At 43.8% G+C, this 25,011-nt stretch overlaps 1 protein-coding gene across 3 annotated transcripts in view; it reads right to left on the bottom strand.

The window, feature by feature from the left end:
- Positions 1–24,724, bottom strand: part of WASHC1 (WASH complex subunit 1) — a 43,645-nt gene extending 18,921 nt beyond the window's left edge. Inside the window, exons 1-2 of one of the 3 annotated variants that reach the window (XM_027894629.1) lie at positions 24,685–24,724; positions 12,783–12,936 (exon numbers count right to left, since the gene is read on the bottom strand). In XM_027894629.1, the coding sequence (XP_027750430.1) occupies positions 12,783–12,931 (149 nt within the window). In that variant the 5' untranslated portion in view covers positions 12,932–12,936; positions 24,685–24,724. Of the gene's footprint in view, positions 1–12,782; positions 14,293–23,358; positions 23,545–24,684 lie in introns of those variants that run through there. The other 2 variants (XM_027894630.1, XM_027894628.1) reach the window with 2 other exon arrangements.
- Positions 24,725–25,011: the final 287 nt, after the last annotated feature.

Raw genomic sequence — 25,011 nt, 5'->3', positions numbered from 1 at the left:
ACATTAGGTTTCTCTTTCTCCCATCAACGCTCCATTTCTCAGACTAGCCAAAGATCTTCCCTGTTCCCACTGAAAAGAAAATGCATGCCACTACGAACCCTGTGGTGAACGATATCTGGGGGTATGGAGAGCTAATGCCTTTAAAGATCTCAGATTCCACTCAGTCACTGAGTGTGGAATAAATTCCTTCCCAGTCTTCATCTGATTCTACACAGACAATGTTTCTGGTACACAGCTCACTCTTAATCAGCATTGTGCTCCATGTTTCCTATCAGCAGTAGTTACAGGAGATAGATCAGCCTGGATTTAGATGTCTGATCTGTGCCCTCTCCAGGACGGGGTTGCAAGACAAATGCATAAGCCACCAGCCAAAAACCGTGTTTCTTCTGAGCTTCACCTGAACGTAGCAATGCAGGAGATGAGCACTGATAAGCAGCTGCCCCAGCCCTTTCAGCCTGTGTCTCATTGAAGCCAAAGATGCCATGATCACGTGGGAAGAGAGACATTTGCAGAGCCTTCCTCCCCCACTGGCAAGGCAATCCACACTGACTCAACACAGCAGAACAAGAGAACAGTCCAATTTATAGCAGAAGATCAGGAAGTCCCTCTTCATTCCTAGCTTTCCCTCAGATCTTCCAAGTGGTTTTAAATCAGTTTTCTTGACCAAGGTAAGTAGTACCCAGCTACACACGTGTGATAAGAACCAATATAGTGAACATCCCTAAAGGTTTTACTACAGGTCTTGTCCTTAGGTAAGGCTGAACATATTGGGAAAACTGAGCTCCCTCTCATTCATTGGGATGGAGGTTTTTTTACACCAACACAGCACAAATCTGCTCTCAGTCTGTTGATCTTCACTAACAAAACAACCCACTGTCATCAAGAATAAGAATGCTGATCAAAACACACCTGCCTCCAGAGCAAAAAACGATCCCTGGTAATAGGACTCTCTCATGGTTTTCCAAGAAAAGCACTGCTTTTCTTTCCATTTAATCAAACATCCTTAGAACTTCATAACTTTTCACACAAAGATCTCAAAGCAATTTCCAAGTGTTAATTAAGTCTCGGTTGCTCATGAAACCAGGAGTGGAATTATTTGTCCCCTGTAACAAAAGAAATTCACAGTGCAGGCCCAGCAGATCAGATTTTCAGTCCACAGTTCACTAAACTGAACAATTTTGCATTAATTCAGAGGAGTTAACACATACATTTCAGTAGTTAATTTTCCATTTTACTGAGCTTAAGACCACCTGTGCAAATACTTCTGCCTTTTTCAGCACCTCCCCATTGTCAAAGCCATCCCACTGATGCTCTCCAGAATAAACTAAAGCCAGCAAGCCCTGACACAAAACACTGCCTGTTCTCTCACCACCCCCACTTCTTTCTTGGGATCCAAAATATAGCCTCTAACCACATTTAACACACATGTTTAAAGGTAAAGGCTTTTGCACTGACTTTAAATTTTCTCCACTTCAGAGTAGCTGATGGCAATCATACTAAATTTGACTTGAACACGGTAAGTTGAACCTTTCAGTCCCCTTTTCAGTAACAGATACTTAAGAGCTACCATTTACAAGCTAGTGCTCACTCAACAAAATCTGTCTCTAGAAAACTAAAAATCCCTAACTAAAGTCTATCTCTATAAAAACCACTGTACTGCACAATTGGACTTGCATATTCAGGGGAAGGAAAGCCTAACTAAGAAAAAGGACTTGCTACCATAAAACTGTTTGTTTCATCAGCTGGGAAACCCTCAAAGACAACTACACTTCATCTCTTCTTCTAAGTCTTGCTTCCTTTCTGACTTTCATCACATAATAAAGGGTCTGCCTCTGTGGTCTTCCCTCACTCTGTCCTGACCCACTGAGGTTGTCACCGGATACTTGGTAAATGATCAAACCAGCCTTTGAAGCACAACCTGGAGTACCCAGGTCATTTTGTTCTGCACTCAATTCTGTGTTTCTGTTCACCATATTTGCTGCAGAAACCCCTGTACTTTCAACAGCTTACATTCCAACGAAATTTCTTTTATTTCCTTCCAGTCTTCCTTCAGTTAGATAATTCTGCCCTTGTGAACATTGACACTCGCTGCTTCTGCTCAGCAATGAACCTCTTCAGCACCCTGTGAGGACTAATGTCCATCTCCAAGATTCCCCCCAAATTTTGCTAAAATTAAAACAAGACCAACCACTAAGACACACTTTCTCAGAAACAGTTATCAGCCCTTTGCCATTACAAAACCCCTTTGCTAACTTTCCTTCCTCACCTGTGCTTTCAATTTGAACTTATTCTCATAAAAGATACTCCTTTTTCAAAAAGGTCTCCTTCTCTTAAAGGAAATATTTCTTTTTGCAAATGAAGGTTTTTATTTCACAATATTTGCTCTTCAAAAGCAGAGGTTGTTTGGTGTTACTTATTCATTCTCCTGCAATCAACTGCAGTCACACTCAAATCTCAAAAGGCACCTTCTGTGATATGCCCATCAACAAGCTAATTTGAGCCTAAGTGCTTCTTCAACAAATTAGAGCAACTCTTTATGACATGTTATCCATCTAACACCTTTCCTGAGTGATTACAGCACTTTCTTCAGGGATTTCTAGCTACTTTTCCTCTGAAAACTTTGGCCCACAGGCAGAGATGTTCCTAACAGCATCAAAAAGCAGATACCTCTCTGCTTGGACTGACAGCTGCTCTGTCATTCCAGTGAACATCAGTGATCAGACATCACTTTTACAACAGTTCTAAACTCATGATTTCATTTTCCCCACTGTCCTTTTAAAACTCCTCTTTCCCACACAGTGATTCACAAATAGTCATTAAGAATGGAAACACTATTTTCACAGTAATACCCAAACAAATTCGTACAGTCCACTTCCCAAAACTCCTTTCCTACCCCAAAACTGCCAGGACAGTAAATTCATAAATTTTAATAGCCTAACCCCTCTCCCTCTGACATACTCAAACAATAAATGTTCTCATGGACCAATGCCTTCAGCAGCAGCTAAAGACCTCATCACAGCTAAAAGTAAGCATGAAGAGTAATGAAGGGCATGATTTTGGCCATGTGGTTGTTTGTTCCCCACCACCTAAATCATCCATGTGCTGGAAAGAACAAAGAAAATCCTGCCTGATGCTCAGCTTCACACCTGCCTGATGCTCAGCTTCACACCCTCCCTTCCTAAAAAAAAAAATAGCCACACAGAGTCTGAGTTTGCTCTGGAATTAACAAAATCCAGAAAGTCACTTCTGAAAGTATTGTTGTTGAAGCAAAACCAAACCAACCCAATCACTGGGACAAATCAACACAGAGAACTGCTCTGTGGAGACCATGAACTTTCTTGCTTCTTTGTGCTGAGCTACAGGAATGACTGGCATGTTATATATATGTCAGAGATAATCAGTAAGGCTATTCCTGCCGCACTACCACAGAGCAGAGCTTTACCTCCTCTTCTAAAAGGAATGTCTTGTTATGCCTCTTAAACCCAGCAAGCATTTTTTCATATTCAGCTTTGCTGGTCAATCTAAAACAAGAGTCCTAGAAGTAAATTCAAATGCAAATACCTGGTTTTATAATGTATATTAATCCAGAATAAGGATCATGTTCTTGGATATATTAAGAAAGGAATCCAACTCAGAAGACAGTAAATTACCCATGTGGGGTTTCTCTTTAACTCACTCTACCATCCAAATCCCTTATCCTAGGCTCCAAAAATAATTTTTATCCTCTCCTCTCCTTAATGGCACAGCATGGTGAATTCCTTCAACAAAATGATTGCCTGGAGAATTTAGATGGAAGAGAAACAGGAGCCCCTTCATTAGCATCTGCAAATGGATCTACTGTCTCCAAAAGCGCTGCTCCGTCTTAACTGTCAGTTGCAGTTACACCCAAACTCTAACCAATGACAGCATCACAGCCAGTCAGAAATGACCGTGGAAAGGGAATTTAATCCACCAGTCAAGCGTGAAGAACAGACCTTTGGCACTGGTGTTCCTCCCGCAATTCTCCCCTCAGTGTGCACACTCCCACTTACATTGGAGGGAGCCTGTAATACACATTTCAAGCCACTCAGTGTTATTTTCCAGACAGTTTTCTCTGCACTAGATCCCTAATGGAAGTCATGCCTGTAAAACAAAATTACTTATTTGCACCTCTTCCTCCAGGGCTGACTGAGTATACAAAATCATCCATAGAAACAGAAAATTACCCCAACACATGTGTGGGGCTCCAGTATCTGCAGCTGGTTGAGAAGGTAGAGCCATCACTTTGTATAATAAAATAACATGGCAGTTGTGTCAAGAAGAGTGGGAGTGGGAGAACCTGACAATATCGCTGAAACTTTAGGCTAAGGAATAAGGGAACACTTCTGCTCTGAGGCCCACGCTGACTTGTTATGATCTGTTTCTCCTTGCCTACTTCCAGACAGAAATAGCTACAGCTACAGTGGGTAAGGGACTGAGTGGGAAAGGAGTGCCACTCTGGATGAGGAAGTTCATAAGACCTTTGCCAAAACTCTCTTCATTAACAGAGACTTATCACTGGGCAAAATCTCAGCCACTGCACCTCCGATCTGGATCCTTCCAATGCAGACCTGGATCCTTCCAATCCGCTGACATCCAGAGCCTTCAAGGAAACGATGTTTACTGAGCTACACAAAGAGCAGAGTTTCAGAGTTCTCCTGGATAACCTTCTCAGGGCACCATAACAGTGGGAAGACACACAGAATGCACACAGAATGCTCCCATGCTAAACGACTGCAGCCATGAGACGTCTTTGCATTATTCACTCACAGGTGTGGCTGGGAGGTCAGTCCCACCTCTGCTCTCTGGGCAGCCCCCAAGGCCCAGGTCATTGCCTGGACCCTGAACTGACATGGACATCACACTGAACTCCTGAGGGATTGACACCCTGGCTGTTACCAAAACACAGCCAGAGACACACTCTAGCCCCTATTTCCCTAACACACCTTCCCAGCAGGCTCATGCTGAATTGCTGCCTCCCTCCAACACAGTGCTACTTTCAAGGCACCCCTGAACGTTTCTGAACACCAGGTACCAGTGATTCACACATTACCATGGCTGAACTGGGTAGAAACTCTGAAACAACGGTCAAGAGATGAGCCTAGAGAAGGTGCCAACATGCCCATGCAGTTCTGGCTTCTAAAGTAACTGATAATAAACATGCAAAGATAGACACCTGGCCCCATTGTAAAGACTTGCACAACTTGTAAAGACAACTTTTTCTTGGCACATGGTCAGGGGGAGAGATCACCACCACTTCCATCCCCTGCCAGATTTTTTCACTTCTTTCTCAAAGGGCTCTCAGTGCTCTTGCCATGCAGAGAAGAGCCTGCTTTAAGGATCAGTGTGGAATTCTCTTCTCACGTACCTTTAGACCACTACAGATACCACATCACCATTATTATTTCTAGATATATATTTCTCATGCTGCAGGATATTACAACTGATAGCTATTTAAAACTTCACTGCATTAACGTCAGACTATTTCTGAAGGCTGTAAGCCTCCACAAAAGCAGACCCTGCTGCACTTGGCTTCAGATAAGGTTATTTCACTACAATTACTTAGTGCACACTACCTTTGCAATGCAGAAACAGTTCAGTGAGCAAAAACTTCCATCTTGTCAGTAAGCAGAGAGGTCCTCTTGGGCTTCCTCTTCTTAAAGCAGTAGAAGCAGGAGTAATTACACATCTGTACTTTTTGCTCCAGGATAGCTCATAAAAGTTTAAAAACCAATTTAGAGCAGTTGAGGGTACACAAAGTGATCTATCCTTCAATTTAGTCACAGCTCTGTCCTCAAACTGTGCTCTAAAATAATCTCTGGTGAAAGAAGGCAATCTTCATCAAGATTATCACTTCTCACCTCCTCCACAAATGGGTCTAGCATTTGTTTCTTTTGCCTCTTGCTGCTACAGGCTGTATTTCCAAAGATGGTTTTGCAACTGGCTTTATCTGTCTTGGAACACAGCCTTTGAATAGTAAGCAATGGTGGCTAATATTGGTGCCATCTCTTGTGTTAAAATCAGAGCTCTTTAAACATTTTAGGCATGTTTTGCTGAGCTATAGGGAGTCTACAGACGGTAGTAAATTAATTTTAGTCTACAAACACATAAAAATATGAGCAAAAAGCAAAGAAAATTAATCCAGAAAGCCGCTGTGAACTGGATGTGCTTGTATCAATTTTTTTTTTTAAACGATTGTCTTCAAGATGCAAATTTCTGCTGCATGAACAGTGTCTGCACAGCAAATGTGTTAAGATTTATCACGGACTCTTCCAGGACACCTCTTTTCAGGAAATCCAGTTGCAAACAGCAACATCCCTGTTACAGAGGATCAGCATTGTCATAATCAATCTTCTACAGGCTAAGGTGGGATTTTCCCTTGCTCACGATCAGACGAAGAAAAAAAAAAAGCACTCCTTTACTGAAACAGCAACCTTGCCTCCCTCCTTCTGAGAATGAATCTGATCTCCCCAGAGTTGCAAAAGCAGGATGAAAACGACCTAGAGAGGAATGGAACAGATTCAGGCCTTGGGCTGGTCAAGCCACAATGAATATATTCCACTGGGTATTTTTCCAGGTACCAAATCACACTTACATAAGTAGATAATCCTTACACTTCTTCCACTTCTGAATCTCTCACTTGCTTTCTCAGGGAGTTTGTCTAGTCCTGTTTTTAGGGACCAGAAAGAGAATTTGCTCACAAGAATTTGAAAACTGCTACTCAATATTGAATTTTCTCCAACAAGGCACAGAACAAGAGGCTTCCCTGTCAGGGTTAAAAAAAAAACAACTAAAATAAATCAACAAGCCATATGTACCCAAGTTACCTTAGTTTCTTCTTACTATTTGCCTTTCCTATTGCACATGCCATCTGTTTTGATCAAACTATCTCATACTTCCACAAGATATTCTACTACCACTGTAAGAGTAGAGAGAAACCTCTCAAGAGCTCTGTTAAGTCTGGAATCATTGTGTGCCTCCTTTTGCTAAGGTAGGAGAACCCTCTCCTCAATTTTGCATTTTCCTTCAAACTGAAAGAGGGCAGATTTAAATTCAGTATTAGGAAGAAATTCTCTACTGTGAGGGTGGTGAGTCACTGGAATGGGTTACATAGAAAAGCTGTGTATGCCACATCCCTGAAAGCATTCAGAGCCAGGCTGGATGGGGCTTTGAGCAACCTGATCTAGTGGAAGGTATCCCTTCCCATATTTTTAGTGACTGAGGATATGAATAAGGCTTGTGTTCCTGAATGGCCATTTCAGCATCCTGGATGCAGTATTCCATCATTCTCTTTTCAGATGCAGAATCAAGCATTAAGAGCCCTTCCTCTCCACAGAATGTCTTCTGCTTTAAGAAACATTTTGCATTAATGCTGGCACTGAATCTTTTAGTTATTCATTCAATTGTATCAGTATTTGTAGCTTGCTATTAGGTGCAAGAAGCTGAAGTGTGGTTGGAGGAGAGTATTAAAGGTGAAGTAATTCAATAATTTCTTTAAATTTCTTTGCACTTTTAAAAAATGCTGAAGGCCTTGTTAGTGTACAAAAGGCTACAGCTCTCTTATGAAGTTCAAGCCTGCCTTTCAATCACTTAAGGCAGAACAGATTGATCACCTTCCTTTCAGGGCAATGGGATTCAGAGATAAACAGACTCAGACAAAACTGATGTTTGGAAGAGCTGTTGTCAGTGGACATAGCGCAAAGGCTTAAGTAACCATCACTACATTTCAGTGACTGTCATAAAAAGCATCTTTCTTGCAGAATCAAGTTTAGCATTCTGTTCCTGTCCTTCAAAAGACACATTTAATCTCTGGAAGTCCAAAAGACAGATTTTCAGCACTTTCAGAGATAAGCAAGAATCCTGTCTTGCTAATTCTCCACCATGTTTGTTTAATTTTGAAGGAATAATCTTTTAATGACTTAATGCCATTCACTCTCCTCTTTGCTACTATTCTCATTATATTTCAAGCTGTGACAGCTCTATCTGTGCCCCTTCCCACCCACTGCCCCACTCCATGGGCTGTCAAGGCATCTGAATAGAGCCTGAGACCTCACATCCCACAAGATTTTAAGCTTAGGGATTTTAGAAGCATCCAGAAAGAGTTGTGACCTGGACTCTTGCAGAACAGTTAGTCTCCCTTTGCCTATTGGTAAGGGCATGGGATGCTTGCCCGTGCCAGCTGCCACCAGCATTCCAGGCGAGCTGATTTGACACTCCTGTCACCTCCTAAATTCTTCCTCCTATAGTCTGGGAACCCCTCTGAAGCTACATCTTTGCAAGCTTTCGAATTTGGCTTCCAGAGGATCATGACAGCCAAAACAAATGAATGGTTTCTTACCAAGTGTGTGCTACACTTAAAAGAAAAATAAATCCACATTACTTGGACATGCCTCTACAAGAATAACAACTATCTGCAGGCAAAATGTCTTCCCTGTACTCCATTTCCTCATGTCTACATGACAATCCACTCACTCTTTACCTCACTGTTTCTGCTTAATCTTCCTGGCAGCAAATGACTGCTCCTACAGTTTCTCAAGAGAGGTATCTGAAACTAACCTAGACTTAGCATCCTCTTTCAGGGACAACTTCAAAATACCATGAGGCAACTTGTGGTTTAGCAAAAGTCATAACACTCTCAAATTAACTGGAGAAAAATTAATTCCCAGTGCTACAGCCAGCCTCCTGGTGTAATCTCCCCTGCACGTGACCCATCACTGGAGCCCTCTTGACAGCTCTCCTCCTGGTAAGATCCAATCCTTACAGCCAACAGAGGAACAAATACAGTGAAGTGCCCAAGCTCCAAACTGCATCCCAGAGCCCCACTGCACAACAAACAACACAGTACAGCTTGCAGCAAGACCCTCCTTGGCAAGTTTCCATTCCACAGACCTCCTAAATCAAGTACATTTACAGGGATATCTTCATTCCCCCACTTCCATTATCGATCATCATGACTAACGGCAGTAACAAGGGGAACACCCAAATGCACCTCATGATTAAGATTTTGTTGGTATTTTCAATTTCAGGACTACTCACATCTGAGCTCTGCTCCTCTCCCAAACATCCCTTAAGGCTCTGCTGCCCATCAGCTATTCCTTACCTTCCAAATCACACACTTAGCAGATTTCCTCTCCACCCTTAACAGCACTTCCACAGTACTTTTGTTTTCCAGCTACCGTTTTCAGCAGTGTGGCTTTCAGGTAAATCTTTGTTTAATATTAAAGCCCTTTTCAAATATTTAATATCAAATTAACCTGAATCCAACTGGGGGAGAAAACAGAAGGACACATTGTTTTAGCAAAGTATTATTCCAGACAAATAAAAGACACTGAATAAGGATTTTTAAAAGGAGCAACCCAAAAATTCTTCTGTAAACTGAAAAAAAAAAAAGAAACAAAAGGATGAGAAATTTTGTATACTGGACAACTTGTGGTTGGATCACAGGCAAAGTAAACCAGGACCTTGATAACAACATTTCAACCCCAAGTACTTTTCTTTCTACTGCTGTAGAACTCCATGAGATAACTGGCAAAGGCAATTTTCCACAAATCTGTAGCACAAAAGTGTACACTTTGAATAATGAACTGACATATTAGAGATTATTAACATTTCCCAATGATACAAACTCTCCACAGAAACTGAGAAATCCCAAAGGATAAGCCCAGCTAACTAGGGGAGCATCTCAGGAAAGCTAAATCCATCACCTATCTCCAAGTACTTACCACAACAACATTCCTGTAAAAAATTCCACAGCACATAATTTTAGCACAAGCTCTCACTCAGAAAATGCTGGTAATGAGAAATCAAACAGATGAAAGGCTACTGTTAATTGAGTGTTTAAGTTGGTCATCCTGCCTCCTGTGACTTGTATCTAAAACCCTCCTTAAAAGTCTAGGAGTTAAACTTAAGTAGATATTATGCCAGATTGGCTATGTTAGAATATTTATGTTTTAAGCAGTAATGATATGTATTAAAACCTCAGGAGCTACAGGCAATGAATCTGATCCTTACTGCAGCTTCCACAGCAGATTAATTACATGAATTCAGTGAACATATGCAAGGTTAAAACTTCCATTACTCAAAAGCATAACCCTGAAAAGGACATGCAGCCTCTTTATCCCCTCACTGATATCAGCACCAAGAGCATTTCCTAAGAGGGTGGGACTGTTGACAGTACTGGCCTAAGACATCAACCTGTACTGCCCTGCAGCCAAGAGCCTGCCCATGTCAACACTCTCCCTTTGCAGGACGTAGTACTTTGATGTTCTCCGTGTGGAAGAATCTTTCCACAAATAGATCTTTGAATGAATCAAGTGGGTCCCTGCTCCCGAGGGTTAGAAATACGATGGAGATGGATGCTAAGCTGATGTATCCTGATCTTGCTTAGTGATTCCAGACTGCATCCAGGTTGCTAGACCTACCCTCCAAGGCTGGTCCCAAAGGGTCAGCTCTGGGTCTCAGCCATAGTTTAGCTGTGGTCTTGCACCTGCACAACCCTTGATTGTCTTCAAACTAATGAACTCTGCAAAGCGTCTCATCCTCCATGTACCTCACTACAATTGAACTTAACAGCAAGTATGCTTATTTGAGAGTGATTGGAAAGAAGAGCTTGGTGAGAACTTGTCTCATGGGTTATTTCCCAGGTTCTCCAACCTGTGGGGAAGAGGAGGAAAGGTCTTCATCTCTTCTCCTAATTCTCCAAATGCAAAAGTATCTTTCTTGTATTCCCTTGACATGTTCATTTTAAGAACTCGTACTCAGCTGTCATGTCAGCAACAACTCAAAGCAGAAACTTAATTCAGCTAAAATGTATAATAAAAAGATCCATTTGTGTAAAGATCCCTCTTTCCATAGAGAGTAAGAGACTCTTTCACTCCACCTTCAACAAACAGATTGGCTTGCCACTCTCGAAAGCACTGTACCAATTCAACTGTTCCCTCAAAACAACTCCAGAACATCTGCACCTTTGTAGCACTGAAGGAATGAGTTTGACACACACAGCCAAATCTGCCACACTGAACAAGTGTCCTCTCCACCAACATTGCAAGCTGCTGTTATGCAGATCAGAACAGTCAGCTTCCCCAGAGAAGGTAGCCCCTTCCTGGAAATGGAAGACAGAGCTGCCTTATCTCAGGAAAGGGAAGATAAAAGGTCACTCTTCAATAAGTGGCAAAGTTCTCACCTTGAAAGCTTTGCCCCTTGATTGACATGGAACAACCAAGGTCATGGAACTTTTAATCAGATGCCTACATAATTAGTAAATCGTTATTAATTAGATCAGAGAGCCAAGACCTCAGAGGAAAGGCAAAGCAAACGAAGAACCCAATGAAGCCTCCTCTGTTGTCGGAGAAAATTGGTAATTAAAAGTCATGAGTGCACCAAAGGATGAGGGAACAGCATCACAGTCACTGTTAGGACTCAGGAGTGACTTGCATACAAAACAGCAGGCTCATCTCCCTGGGGAAATTACAGGGTACTGCATTACAAAGCAGTGGCGAAGAAAAAAAAGGAAATAAAGGAGACAGAGAAACAGCCACGCCTGTCTTATCAACAGCTTTATTTGCCCCACAGAGAGGGACAGCACTGCCAACCAGCTCCAAGTTTGAGAGGTGCTTTCCACATGTTTCTGGCAGCTCTAGAAAGCCTTCTCTCAGCCTCCTATCATGAAGGATTCCCGTACTGTGACATGCACAAAAGAACGACACCTTGTACTCAGCCCAATCCATCCCACACACAGTCCTTGCCCAGAAGTCCCTGCCCAAAAACTATTCCAGCGTAATGCCTTTATTTCCCTCAGTGACCTGAGCTCAGCCCCAGTGACTGCTCTTTCCCCAGAGGCTGCCCTTCAAAACATCTCTATCAAAAACTGAAGAACTTCACTCAACCCTTAAGAAAACCCCCAAAACTCAAAAGAAGACAGAAAGTCATGGTCCTGCTCACACAAAAATAAATCAAACTAGGTAGTCGTGATCCCCTCTGAAAACAAAGCAAGTGCTTTTGCTAATCAGGCACTGAGAAGACAAAGGCTGATCTGTTCCCCTACCAATAATATGACATCACCTTGGAGCACTGAGACATCAAAGATGGCACTGGATGGAAAAAAGCACCAAACTATCCACCACCATTTGCAGGCAAACACAAGAATCTCTCTGATGTGCTATGTAGGCAGTCTTATAGATCCAACCCTAAACATGACCATACGCAAGAGGTGCCAAGTCTGGGCCAAACCCCTGAAGAAATGGATTTAGATGGATTATGAGACTGTGGTGAGAAGAATACTCTCATGCACTCAGCCCTCCTGACACGCAAAAAGTGCAAAATACCAGAAGCCTAAAGGAGAACAGTTTGTAAGTCCCAGAGATCAGAACAAAGAGACATTTTCTACTTCACTGCTTCAAGTACAATGACTCAAAAAGACATATCTTCAAGATACTCTAAATAACAAAGCCTCTCCTTTAAAACATGAGCAAGAAGGAATACAGGATAATGGCAGCAGAAGCAATAACACAATTTGTGGGACTCTGCCACTGAATAAAAAATTAATAACCAACAAGCTCTGGCTAACTGCAGCCATTTCATTATGCCTCACTTTGACAGACCTGAATCCAATAAACTTTTATTGAAGTGCATCTGGTCCTTTTTTATCCCTTTTCTAACCTTCCATTGCTTGCCACTGCAATGAACCTTCACTGCTGCAACCTTATCACAGCACTGTTTTGTATTGCTGAATTCAAGGCACCCAATCCCCTCTGAGAGCACTTTACCTGTTGAATATATCACCAGACACCTTTTGCAGGTACTGAAGTGCATCTGCCACCTGCTGAACAGCCTCCTCCCTGCGTAAGTCCGGTTGGATTAGGGGGACTGAGTATGTCTGCCCCTCCAAAAAGTGCTTCTGGGCTACTGTAGCCATTGTACCTAAAGGAAAGAGCAAATAGATCATTATTAAACACACTTGCATTTTATCACAGCATTTATTCAGGGACTTCCACTTTCTGCTCCCCTAATTATTTTAGGAAAGCATTTGCAACAGAACTGGTGAGCTGTGGAGAACAGCACAAGGTAGTAAGGTTGTCATACTGGATTTTTAATAAATTCAAGACAGCCACAGTGAGGTGGAAGTCTCTTGCTTATCTGAATGCTCGTGGGAACCCTAATTTTATTTTTTGCATGCTACTTAACAAGTCTCTGCTCAGTACTGTGCTGAAAACAAAGACCACACTTCAAAGCAAAGTCAGTTCAGGGTGGCAATAAGATTCATCAGAAACTGCTGTCCCCTCCTCCCATCCTCATATTCCCTGTGGATATGTCTCAGGTCATTCAGCCTTATCGGCAGAGTGCAGTATTTCATCTTACACTTCTGCTCCATGAAACACAACCACCACTTCCTTCCAGGAAGAGCAGCCATGAAATTACAAGGCATGCTAATGCACACACCCCCTTGCTCCAAGTAGGCTAATGAGAGTTCTTCCATTCTGAGACTCCCAGGAGCTGTTTGCTGCTTCTGGTGGCTGGATTTTATCTTAGTACCTATCTTAAAAGAAGCGTTGTTATTTTAGGAACCTTTTAGATACAAAATCTAAATGGTCACTGACACGTTTCAGTTGTGTGCAACCCTTGCACCAGAGCAGTACACCTGCTCTCAGATGCAGCTGGGCCCAAGCCACTGTTCTATAGCTCAGCCAAGAGAAGCCTATGCATCACTCATGTTTCTGTCCTGACAGCCTTGCTCACCTCTCCCTCAACAACTCCCAAAAAAATCTGCCTCCCAGATTTTTACTCACAAAAATGACAAAAACTTTCTCAGGACATGGAGGAGGGTGAAGAGAAAAAACTCAGTTTCTCTAAGCACATTAGAAATTGCAAACTCACAAATACATTACTTCTAGGACAGTCCAAAGAATGAACAGAGCAGAGTATCCATAAGTTTGCTAACCCAAACTCTACTGCGAGGTCCACACAACTCTCTTCACACTTGTTTTTTCTGTGTCTTCTCATGCAGGCTGTAAAAACCCCACAGTATAACAGGTGCTCATTACAGGGTTTCAACACAGAGTGCTGTACATCGGTATAAGAAAATATTCCTTAAGCTGAGGACAAAGAAGGATCAAAAAGCAAGGCATCAGAAACAGACAGGGATATCTCAGGACACACCACATTCCCTCCGTGGTACCTGGAGTTCTGCAGGAGCTAATCCAGAGAGCACTGCTGTATGCAACCTGTATTCCTGGCTGTATAGTAGGACACTGAGAACAACGCAGAAACACAGCCCATACTACAGAACGGGAACCCAAAGAGATAGTTGCAACATAAAACATCAGTTTAGTATGTGAAAATTAGAGGAGTCTTCACACATTCTTTAAAGCCTCTATCTTGCTTCACAAAATGAAAAGAGAACCAATTAGACTTGCCTGCAGCCATTCCTGTACCTTTAAAAAACACCATCCACCCTCTCCAAATTTGTCCCTCCTGATCCTACCACAGCAGAGTAAGGAATGACTTTCTGTAAACGTGATGTAGCTGTTATTTTAAGGGTGGGGTTTTTTGGGACGCAGGGTTTTTTGGGTGTTTCATAATGAATCACATGAGATTTAAGGACACCTAGTAGCCTTTTTGCAGTTAAATCTGCAAAACCAAGCCTAGCCATCAGAAGAGCTGGCTCTGCTGCATGAAGCCTAGACCTATTCCGTTCCATTTCATGCATCACTGGCAGCCACTCTGTATCCGCACTCTTTAGCGGCAATGTTTGCACACTGATTAGTCTTCTTGACTGGGCCTACTCAGCAGACAGGAAATTATTATTTAGAGCTGTAAAGCATACAAGTTAATCAGAGAGGAGTACAGCTAATTTTGAGATGGCATTTTTTGATCTGCTGACCACAATTGAGCTCAAATCCTCTTCCTTTCGAATCTCCTATTTGACTGTCAAGGCAGAACAAAGGGAGCAGATAAAACAGCGAGCTCACAGTGATGCGTGACTCTGGCTCCAGCAGCAAAATGAGTTTATGATCCTCCCTGCCACTGGTCACAACTCTTCTGTTGCATAAATGCTGCTCATGTTGAGGATGCCTATTTTTAGCTCGGATCAGTTCACTGACCCAATTTATGGCAGCCGGATAAACAGCTGTAATTGCCCGGTCGTGAAGCAGTGTGGGAAGCAGGGGCAAAAAGGGGACTTCTAAAACTTGCTTCATTATCAAAACCATCCCTGTGTAATGGTAATCCTGAGAAGGCCAAGCTTTTCACCTCTTGAGGCCAGATGAGATTATACATGATTTCTGACTCTCACCAATCATAATTCTCCCAGTGACCTTTCTAAAGCCAAGTTCAGCTGCTGACTGACAGATGCTCACACTTGGAAGCAGCACATCCATAGCTACTACCAAACTGTTTTTTCCCTGCAACCAGAAGCTACAGACTGTCCTCCAGGTCCCGCTGCTACCCCTGCAAAGAGAGGAGCACACAGCAGTGGGCAAAACAGGAAAATCCCTGTGTGCTCCTGCTCACAATGTCAGAGTTCATCTGACAGTAAACTTCAGCTTCACAGGTTCTTAACACAGCCTCTCAGCTGAGCTCCAGATTCTCACCTTTCCTAAAAAAAAATACACTGGAGAAACGTGGCAGACTCTTTGGTAACTGCTGTCAGAGACAGATACAAGAGATAATTCTTTCTGTGTAAGGAAACAAGTTGGAGATTTATAGCAAGAAGAGGAAAAACAGCAACACCTGAATGACTAAACTCAGGCAAAATTCCACACTACAGCTGCTATTTATTACCTCTTAGGACCAAACTGGAGAAACAAGACAGTTTTACAAACAGTTTGAGTAGGGACCTGACCATATGCTTAGAATAAAAGTGGAATTCTTTCTGTAACAGAAAGAGACTGCAGGAACAAGGAGTATTTTAACAGGGAAAATTCAAAATATTCCCAACCAAAGTAAGGAAGGAAATCAAAGACTGAACGTCACTCAGCAAGACTGACTCTTCCTTTACCTCAACCTTCAGTGCACTGAGGAGGAAGCAGCACATTTCCTTGTCGTGCTCCATTATCAGAATTAAGACACTATATAAAAAAAATTTAAAAAGTGCCGCATATTAGATATATCTCAACTCTCCCACCCTGTCCACTGTCGAAGCCTTCATGTAACATACACAGCAAGGATGCAAACAAACTGATCATATCTTACATATGGAAGGGACTTCCAGCAAAGAAACAAACTGGTTCCAGTATTGGTCCAGAGTCTTCCAGAGGGAGCTGGCATGTTTCAGCAGGAAGTCCAGAATGCTGGAATTATGGCGGCTGACATGAAATACTCAGATGCTACAGTGAGAGAGGGGCACGTGTGCCCAAAGCGAGTATGATTCACAAGAGCAGATGTCAGATCACCCAAGAGATTTAATCATTAGTGCTGTGACCACCTATGGGTCAGAAGAAACAGCAGTACAGAGCTTTTTTTTTTGGTGATCAAAGAGGCTCTGGAAAAAAGCTGCAGCATCTGGGGGCTCCATCCTTTCTCTATTCAATTATTTTTTCTATGTCAACTTCCATGATCAAGACAAATGTGCTCTGGTGTTATATAATAACCTCATTTACCTTATTAAAGTGCAAACAAAGAGAAAAAGGTTGTTTTCTCACTGCACCACCTGCTTCCAAGTGCTATATCCTGATTTGGAAGCTCTGACTAGAGCTACCAACTGCTCAGGTTTGCACTTCTGCCTTTAAGCTGTCTATCCTTTCACCTTAGGCAAACTAGTGCAAAGCTTATCAGGGCTGGTGCCTCTCAAAGCTGCTCTTTCCCTCTCGATTCCAACACTCACACTGAGCAAAACAACAGCAGTGGGAAATGCAAAATCAGCCTCCACCAGACTGTCTTGCCTTTCCAAAAGACTTTAAACCAGGATAGATAAAGGCTGAGCACTCCAGGGTTTTCAGGCATCTGGAACCAACAACTGGTGTTACTGCTGAATCATCCCAGACAAATATAATACTCTGATGGCTGTGCAGGGATTTGTAGCTGTGAACCTGGAAAACAAAGTACACAATTCACTGCTCTAGATATGTCGAGTAATATTCCACCTATTTTGCTCACCTCTCGGGTTACCTCTCCCTGGATCCAAGAATAAAACTTCTTATATTAAGGCTAAGCCCAAGAGAACTTCTCACAGAGCAAAGAGAGTCTGTAAAAGAAGCACCATTTCCCAAAGTTCTTTAGAAAATACTGCACTATGGAGGATCAACCACTGAGATGATTATCTACAAACAAACAAACAAAAAAACCCACAAAACACACACAACCTTAAAATACCTTACTTTTTCAAAGGAACATAAACAAACGCAATATTAAGAAAACAGTTTGGCTGCCCTCAACACAGGCAAGCTCTAAATCTATGTACAAGCATTTCCCAGATGTGTACTTTATTATGAAAATAAAGGGAGAATAAGGCAAGCCATCAACAATACCTGCTTTCTTAACGTGCTTCAAGAGACTAAAAAGGTAGAGCTCAGGGGAGAAGAGGGATTAAACACTTTGAAAACAAAATCAGTGTGTATTCTTCAAAGCTACAAAGGCTGCTTTAGCAATTACTTGCTGCTGCTTCTGTCCCTGCACTGGAAAGGCAGCATGAACTAGATGCCTTTAATTCCCACAAGCAGTAACATCTCCAAAAAGAAGTGTCAGCTGTCTGTAGCTCTGTGACTCTCTTTTGTAGGATCCTAATAAAAGATCAGTGCCTTGTAGACACCTGAAAGGACAAAGAGACCAGCAACATGCAATAAAACACAAGTCTGCACAGCCCTCAACCATGAACCACTACACCACTGCCACCAGTATGGTTCCTCAGTGGGAACACACCAAGGCACAAGTGAGCTGCTGGTTAAGATTAAACACACTCAGACGATGGAGTCGAGACAGGTTTTGGGCATAGTTTATCAGAAAACACTGCCTCCTTGATAGAGGAAAGTGAGAAGTCATCCCAAATTCCTCACTGACTGTAACTTCTTACACATAACACTTCCTACCACTTTCACTTGGACAGATGTTCTCCTATGCTGGCTGATAATAACAGACCTCTTGTTATCCTCACTTTCCTCTGCTCGAGTCCAGTGTACTACATCAGCTCACTGCTCACAATACCCGACTGTAGCTTTTAGAGCTCCAAAGACTCCCAACTGCTACCATGTCTGTTGTGTCACATTCTGAAGTTCTACTACTGAGCACTTAACTATGGTACTCTGTAGTACTGCACTTAACAGACTACTATATCGTCCTCATCCTCTGCTTTCTGCATGGGCTTCCACAAAATGTCATGGTCAAATCTGCTGGTGTATTCAAGTCATTCCTTGGCTACGCTAAAGGCTTGCCTAGAGACTATCCCAGAAAAATATCAGAATCAGATCCTCCAAGGAAAGAATAATAATAAAAAAAGGTAACTATATCAGCTTGCCCTCCACAAATAAAACACACTCCTGTGAGTTTCCCAGCTGCAAAGCTCAAAGAAGAGACTTGAAATCACAGAAAGGCAAAACATGTCATTGCACATGCTCCTCCCGTTAAGGGACGGGACAAGGCAGTGTGTGCATGTGCACTTGCACAGATGTAGACACACAACTGGAACAAAAGCCAGAAGTTGCTCATGCTCTGGCTGTAAATGTAGCAAAAGAGCCAGGACATAAGTCCCATTTTACTGAGCAGCCAACGATGGCTCTGCCCTGTGTTGACATTCACTGGAGGGGTTGAAATTCAGTCCTCCAGCAGAGCACACAAGAGTTAACTGGTATTTCCAGTAGTGAGATGAGAGGTTCACCACAGTCCCTGTGTTAAACCAACTTCAGGTTTTTTTCGGGGAAGCAAGGCAGAGGGAGGAGAGAAGCACTTTGATAAGTTAAGAGGATGAAAAGTCTATTTATATTTTTTAATTAACCATGTTCTACAGTGTTATTAAGCAGCAATCAAAGATGCAGATGCTACTGATTTGATTGGCAAGAAGTACACTGTGATGAACATTAAGGAACTCTGCCCCTATAAATAGGTCTAATCACCATCTGAAGGCTGGAAAGCAGTGATGAAAGAAAGCATTAATAAGACCATAATTAGGCCCCATAGCAGGCTGTACTCCACCAGGGTGCTCATGTTACTAGAAGTGTCTTATAGCAGCAGCCTCAAACTCCACTACAGACGTTACTGCTTTGAGTCTCAAGACCTCTAGTAGCTATTTTAGATAAAGCTAAGAAGAGTGGGGTTTCTCCATCTTTGGAGGGCCTGGCATTCAAATCCCAGTGCCATTTCTGGAGCAAGAACGCTCTCCATTCCAGCTGTCCCTCCCTGCCCGCTTTCAGTGAGTGAATTAAACTGAGGAGCTGGAGTTCCCCAGACACAGAGACTGGCAATGGGTGCAGGAAACTGGAAAGCTTTAGGAGCCATCCCTCTCCCTCCCTCTCAGCAGCAAGAGCACATTATGGCCACATCTATATCACAACATCAACTTAGCCATAGCTGTAAAAGCCATTTCTTGCTGGTCTGCTCTACCTTTAGAGAGACACTTACTCAACCTCACACTTTCAGCCTGTCCTTACAGTACTGCACCACTGAAGCAGTCTCACCTTACCTGTCCCAGCAGCAGCTACAGGAAAAGAAAAACCTTTTTCTGCTGCACTAACTGCCCAGTGATACAACACCATAGCTTCCCCATATCCAAACAGTGTGGAATTACTGGCACTTAGCATATATGCAGAGCCTCACACACCTGGGTATCACAAGAACATCCTGCTGCACCATACTGTCAGCTACAGTGCAGGTGCCTTTTGGTTAGCTGCATCCATGGACAGCCACTTAGTTCAACCCAACATACCATGGGATCTGCATGAAAGGTACTCCAGGTCCACTCCATTTGAAGTATGTGTTTCACTCAGCCTACTGACTGCCAACACTGCACCAGAAAAAAGTATTAAGGTAATGAAGATACTCCCTCTTGGAAACAGCAAGAGAGGCTCTAATACGAAGCTTGCGTCTGAAACCACAAAACTTTTATTTCTCCCCAGTTAATTCCTCAAGTTGCAGGGGGAACACAACAAACAGGCTGCTTTGCAACAGAAAAGCAGCTTACTGACAGTTTCTGTAAACTAGGGGCCTGAGAGGAACAGGTCTCCCTGGACCATGGGCTGTCAGAGACTAATAAACACCCTTTGTCGTGTCCTGCTGCTTCTGGAATAAAATATTATCTGTACGTGATCCCTCCTGAGTTATCAGAGCTATCAAAGGAAAAGCCTGTCAATAATCTGGCCTGTCAATAATCTACTTCTGAAAGTAGTATTTAAGGCAGCCCCTTCTCAAGAAGCCAGAGCCTGCTGACACCTTTGGCTCAGACACTTTGCTTTGAAAGAAACAGCAGCTATCACAGCTCCTAAAAGCAAACGAAATCTACCAGCAGTATGACATTAAATCAATGACATTATGGACAGGGAACTAAAGGCACATGATCTGGATGTTTTCCCACAAGCAGCATTACCTCTTGGATCTTGTGAGTATAGGTTGAACCAACACAACAGACTTTATGATCATTCTCGAATGGAGACTCTCCCTAAAATCTCCTCAGAGCCACTTATATTTGTTAGTTTGTCACATACAAATTCCTACTCCACTTAGGCTTAAGAGAAAGAATCAAAATTTGAGATCTCAGAGCCCAGCTTTACAATAGCACATGGCAACTCACTGGCAAATTGCAAAATACCTGACATTTAAAGATGGATCAAGTATAATCAAATGATATTGACTCTCCAGAAGATAGAATGCTATTACATTAAATTTTTAAGAGAATCTGAAAGGTAGAGACTTAAAAGAATTTAGAGGTGCACTTCAATCCTCCTAGCTCCATAAGCTAAGACTGCCTCTAAGGCACTTCTGTCCTCAGGACAATCCTCTCAAGGCAGAGCTCTGCTTTGTGAAGCACAGGCAGCATCCCTCACTGCCATGAGGCACCAAGCTGCATCACCTTGCTGAGAAAGCCCTGTCCTCTAACCACAGGCTGAAAATTATTTCCTCCAGCTGGATACATAAAGCTCATTTTGATAGACAGATGTTGATATCTAAAGTTAATCCGATAATCCCCTCTGCTACTGTCACCTTTGGCTCTCACCACTAATGGAGACAATCAGATGCTCTAATGAACAATTGATCTGATTCTAAGCCATCTACAACTGACCACAAACACCCTGCTAAATGCCTGCCTTCCCTTCCTCTCACTATTTATTATAAAAGACTTAACAAATAGCCAAGCTACAGCTACAATACAGACATAAAAAGTAAAGCTGAGAACCCCATCCCAAACATCCAGGCAAAGCTCTTCCCTCGATTTCCTAAATGGGCCACTTTGGTTATGTATGCCTGAAGTACACAAGTCACTAGTTATGCCAAAAGTCCCCTTGAGGGCCGTTTCACTGCAATAAGTTCTCTTAAACGCTGGAGTTCCAAACCCAGAGTAGCTGGAATGCTGCTGCAGAGCCTCCTGCAGAACGTTTGGAGCTTCTCATTCTTGCTAAGAGATTGCAGCAAGAAATACTTAATTCCAAAAACACAACACTTCAAAACAAACAAACAACCAAAAAAAGTTACTTTTTTCCTCTAATTTTCTGATGCAAAATCAGCTTCAGCCTCCTGCAGAGGGATCTTTGCTGCAGATATAACCATTGCCACATCTCTCTGCCATGAACCCTAACTCGCAATGGCCTGTTTTCCACCTCCGGATTCAGTACCCTCTGCTCCAAAGTTCTGGAGTTTTACAGCCCCCAGACCCCACACACAGTGTTACAATGAATCCTTTAATGAAGGAAACAACCAAATCAAACTGGCAACCAAAGGAGTTCCTGCGTGTTTTAAGCATTCAAAAGCAAAAGGAATGTTTGCACTTCTGGAAGAAGACAGGAAGGAAACTTATTATATAAGGAATGTCTTCAAGCCTGCTCACATTCGCTGGAAGGAATATCCCTGCACCGTGGCCTGGATGACAGGAGCTGATGAAAAGCTGGATCAAAAAAATGACACCTGGATGGACTATTTTCTGTTAAAGGTTACCTTGTGAAGGGGTCTGACCAGAGCTGATTAGCTACAGAAATTGCTTTTTTGCGTGATAAAAATTATTCCCTTCAAGCTCCTATACCACATCCACAGGAAACATAACAATTTCAGACATAATCCTCTTCTTCCTCTGCACATTACCTTTAATCTAAAAAAAAGTTATAAAAAAAGAAATCTGCCTTGTTTTCAGGATTATTTCTCCCCAGCCCTCAATTTCTATCTTTCTCTTCCACTGCCCAGGCTGAGCCTGCAGCGATTGATATTACCAGAACCCAGAAGCCAGACTGCAAAGTAGTTCCCAGAAATTATCTGCTTTCAGTTTTCTGGCCAATTAATTCCCGAGTTGAAAGAAGAGAACAGCACTTTTTATCTGAAGGAATGAAGACTTAAAACTCAGTTAAAATATCCAGAGTGACAGAAGAAGGGCTGATCCTAAAACTAGCAGACTGCTTCTCTGGAAGTGCCTCAGGCATTTTTCTGCCTCAGGGCTCTCTGGAGGTGTGGTTGTTCCCCCCAACCCCCAAAACATCCCAGAAATACAGAGGTGTATCAGACAGCCTCTACATCCCAGCTTTACTACTCAGACAAGACAAACATAATGAAATATCAGGAGAACTTATCAGGCAACCTTCCTAAAATAAAGTCTTAGCAAGGGACTTGCTAAGCTGACTGTATGATTCCCCAGCAAACTGACATGCAGAAAGCCTCTAAAGGACGTGCCAAAGTCACTCTGCTTCCAGCCCTTGCCTCTGGCAGGAGCAGCACTATCCACTCCGCTTCCTCTCACTGCTCAGGGAAGGCTCCACATTTGAGAGAACTGGCAAGAAATAGGGGCAGTTTCAGCTTCTCCTTCATCTACCCCGGGATAGGTCAGCTCAGCTCAGCCTGGAAATCACTGCCAGCAACACCCGCCACACAGCCCAAATGAAATAAATAGGTCAGCTCAGGCAAAGCCCTAGCTGACATTTGCCTGAGTCATGTGAAATGCTACAACCACAGCTGGCATTATCCCACACTCCTTGTTGGAAGCTGCGCTGTAGAAGTGAGCAGAGTCAAGAATTAGCCTCCTCTTTGGAAAGAGGCCTTTGGGAAAATCCAGCTGCTGTTCAACCACTCAACTCCTGAACTACAACATTCAATAACGAAACAACAGAAAAAAACAACAACAAAACAAACAAAACCAAACACAAAAAAAGGAAGGGGGGGAAGCTTATCATAGGACTTCCACTGATTACTAAAATAAATACTAGACTAAAAACAAATACTAACAATGACCATCACTGCTGGATGTGGATCCAAAATGTTCCCTGTGTCCGTCAGCAGCCTTTCTTCATGTGTACAGCAAGGTCTTGCAGCACTGTGGTCCTTTTACTGTTGGCCGACTCATTCTTTATTTTTAACACAGAAAAAGATTAATACAATAAATGTAATTATCACAACAGCATTGGGGTTCACTGACAATGAGGCTGCAGCATCTCCTGTCCACTCCTACAAGGTATCTGATCTACACAGAGAAAAGGCATGGCCCTGACCGTTCCCCAGAGTGCTGTGTGGAGCCCAAGAGCCCTGTGTGTCCCTGCCAGATCAAGGTTTTCCTGCTCCATGCCTGCCTGGCAGGTTTCCCAATCTGTGTAATGTTTCAGCGTCGTAGCACAGCATAAGAATCACAGAATGGGTCAGTCTGGAAGGGACCACAGTGGGGTCATCTGCTCCAACCTCACTGCTCAGGCAGGGCCATCCCAGAGCACATGGCACAGGACTGTGTCCAGATGGTTCTGGATTATCCAGTGAGGGAGACTCCACAACCTCTCTGGGCAATCTGTTCCAGTGCACGGTCACTGCACAGTAAAGTTCTTCCTCCTGTTTGGGTTGAACTTCCTGTGCATCAGTTTTGCCATTGCCTCTTGTTCTACTGCTCGGCATCACTAAGCAGTGCCTGGCTCTGTCCTCCTGGCACTCCTTCAGATACTGAGACACACTGATGAGGGCCCCCCTCAGTCTGCTCTTCTTGAGCCTAAACAGGCACAGTTCCGTCAGCCTTTCCTCATTAAGGAATTTGCTCATTTCCTCATGCTCTGGTCCCTTAATCATCTTTGCTGCCTGCAATGGACCTGCCTCAGTAGCTCCACGTCTCTCTTGTCCTGAGGAGCCCAGACCTGGACACAGCACTGCAGAGGTGGCCTCAACCAGGGCTGGGCAGTGGGGCAGGAAACAGGAACATTTGGGCATTATTGCCTCAACCTGCTGGCAATGCTCTCCCTAATGCACCCCGGGGATAAGAACCGTAACAAACCCCTTCCCAGCCCTGCCGTCCTACCCGAACAGGCGCTGCGTGGCTCTCATTCCACACCACCAAGCTCTCCTTCCCCAGGGCTCCCGGGGTTCCCGCCGGCCAGCGCCGGCGGCCCCAGACGGGACAGGTCGCGGCCCCGGCGGGGTGGGGGATCCCCACGGGAGCCGGGGGTGCTCTCTGGAGGGATCTGTCCCTCCGTGTCCCGCTGTCCCGCCGTGTCCCCCCGTCCCGGGGGCCTGATGGGCGGAGGGCGCGACCCCGCCCACCCGCGCGCCCCCTGCGCGGCCCCGCGCGCCCCTCACCTGCCGCGCGCCGGCCACGCCTCGCGCCGCTTCCGCCCTCAGCCGCGTGCGTCACTTCCGCCCGGCCGGGTTGCGGTCCCGGGGCGGGAAGAAGTTAGGGGGCGTCCTGAGTGTGCGAGGGACACGCAAGGATCGGCATCGCGGGCCTCGGAGCATCGCCCAGACGCTCCTGGAGCTCTGTCAGCCCTGGTGCCATGACCACTGCCTTGCCCCGGCGCCTCTGCTCGCCCTCTGGGTGAAGAACCTCTGTGTGATGCCCAGCCCGGACCTCTCCCGGCTCAGTTTCGTGCCGTGTCCTCCAATCCTGTCACCGCTTTGTTGTTGCCA

This window comes from Empidonax traillii, unplaced genomic scaffold, assembly GCF_003031625.1.
Source record: "Empidonax traillii isolate 1590-97213 ecotype Southwest subspecies unplaced genomic scaffold, ASM303162v1 scaffold434:size946695, whole genome shotgun sequence".
Lineage (NCBI taxonomy): Eukaryota > Metazoa > Chordata > Aves > Passeriformes > Tyrannidae > Empidonax > Empidonax traillii.
Note: the sequence above shows the minus strand (reverse complement) of the source record. Positions and strands in the feature narration are given on the sequence as shown.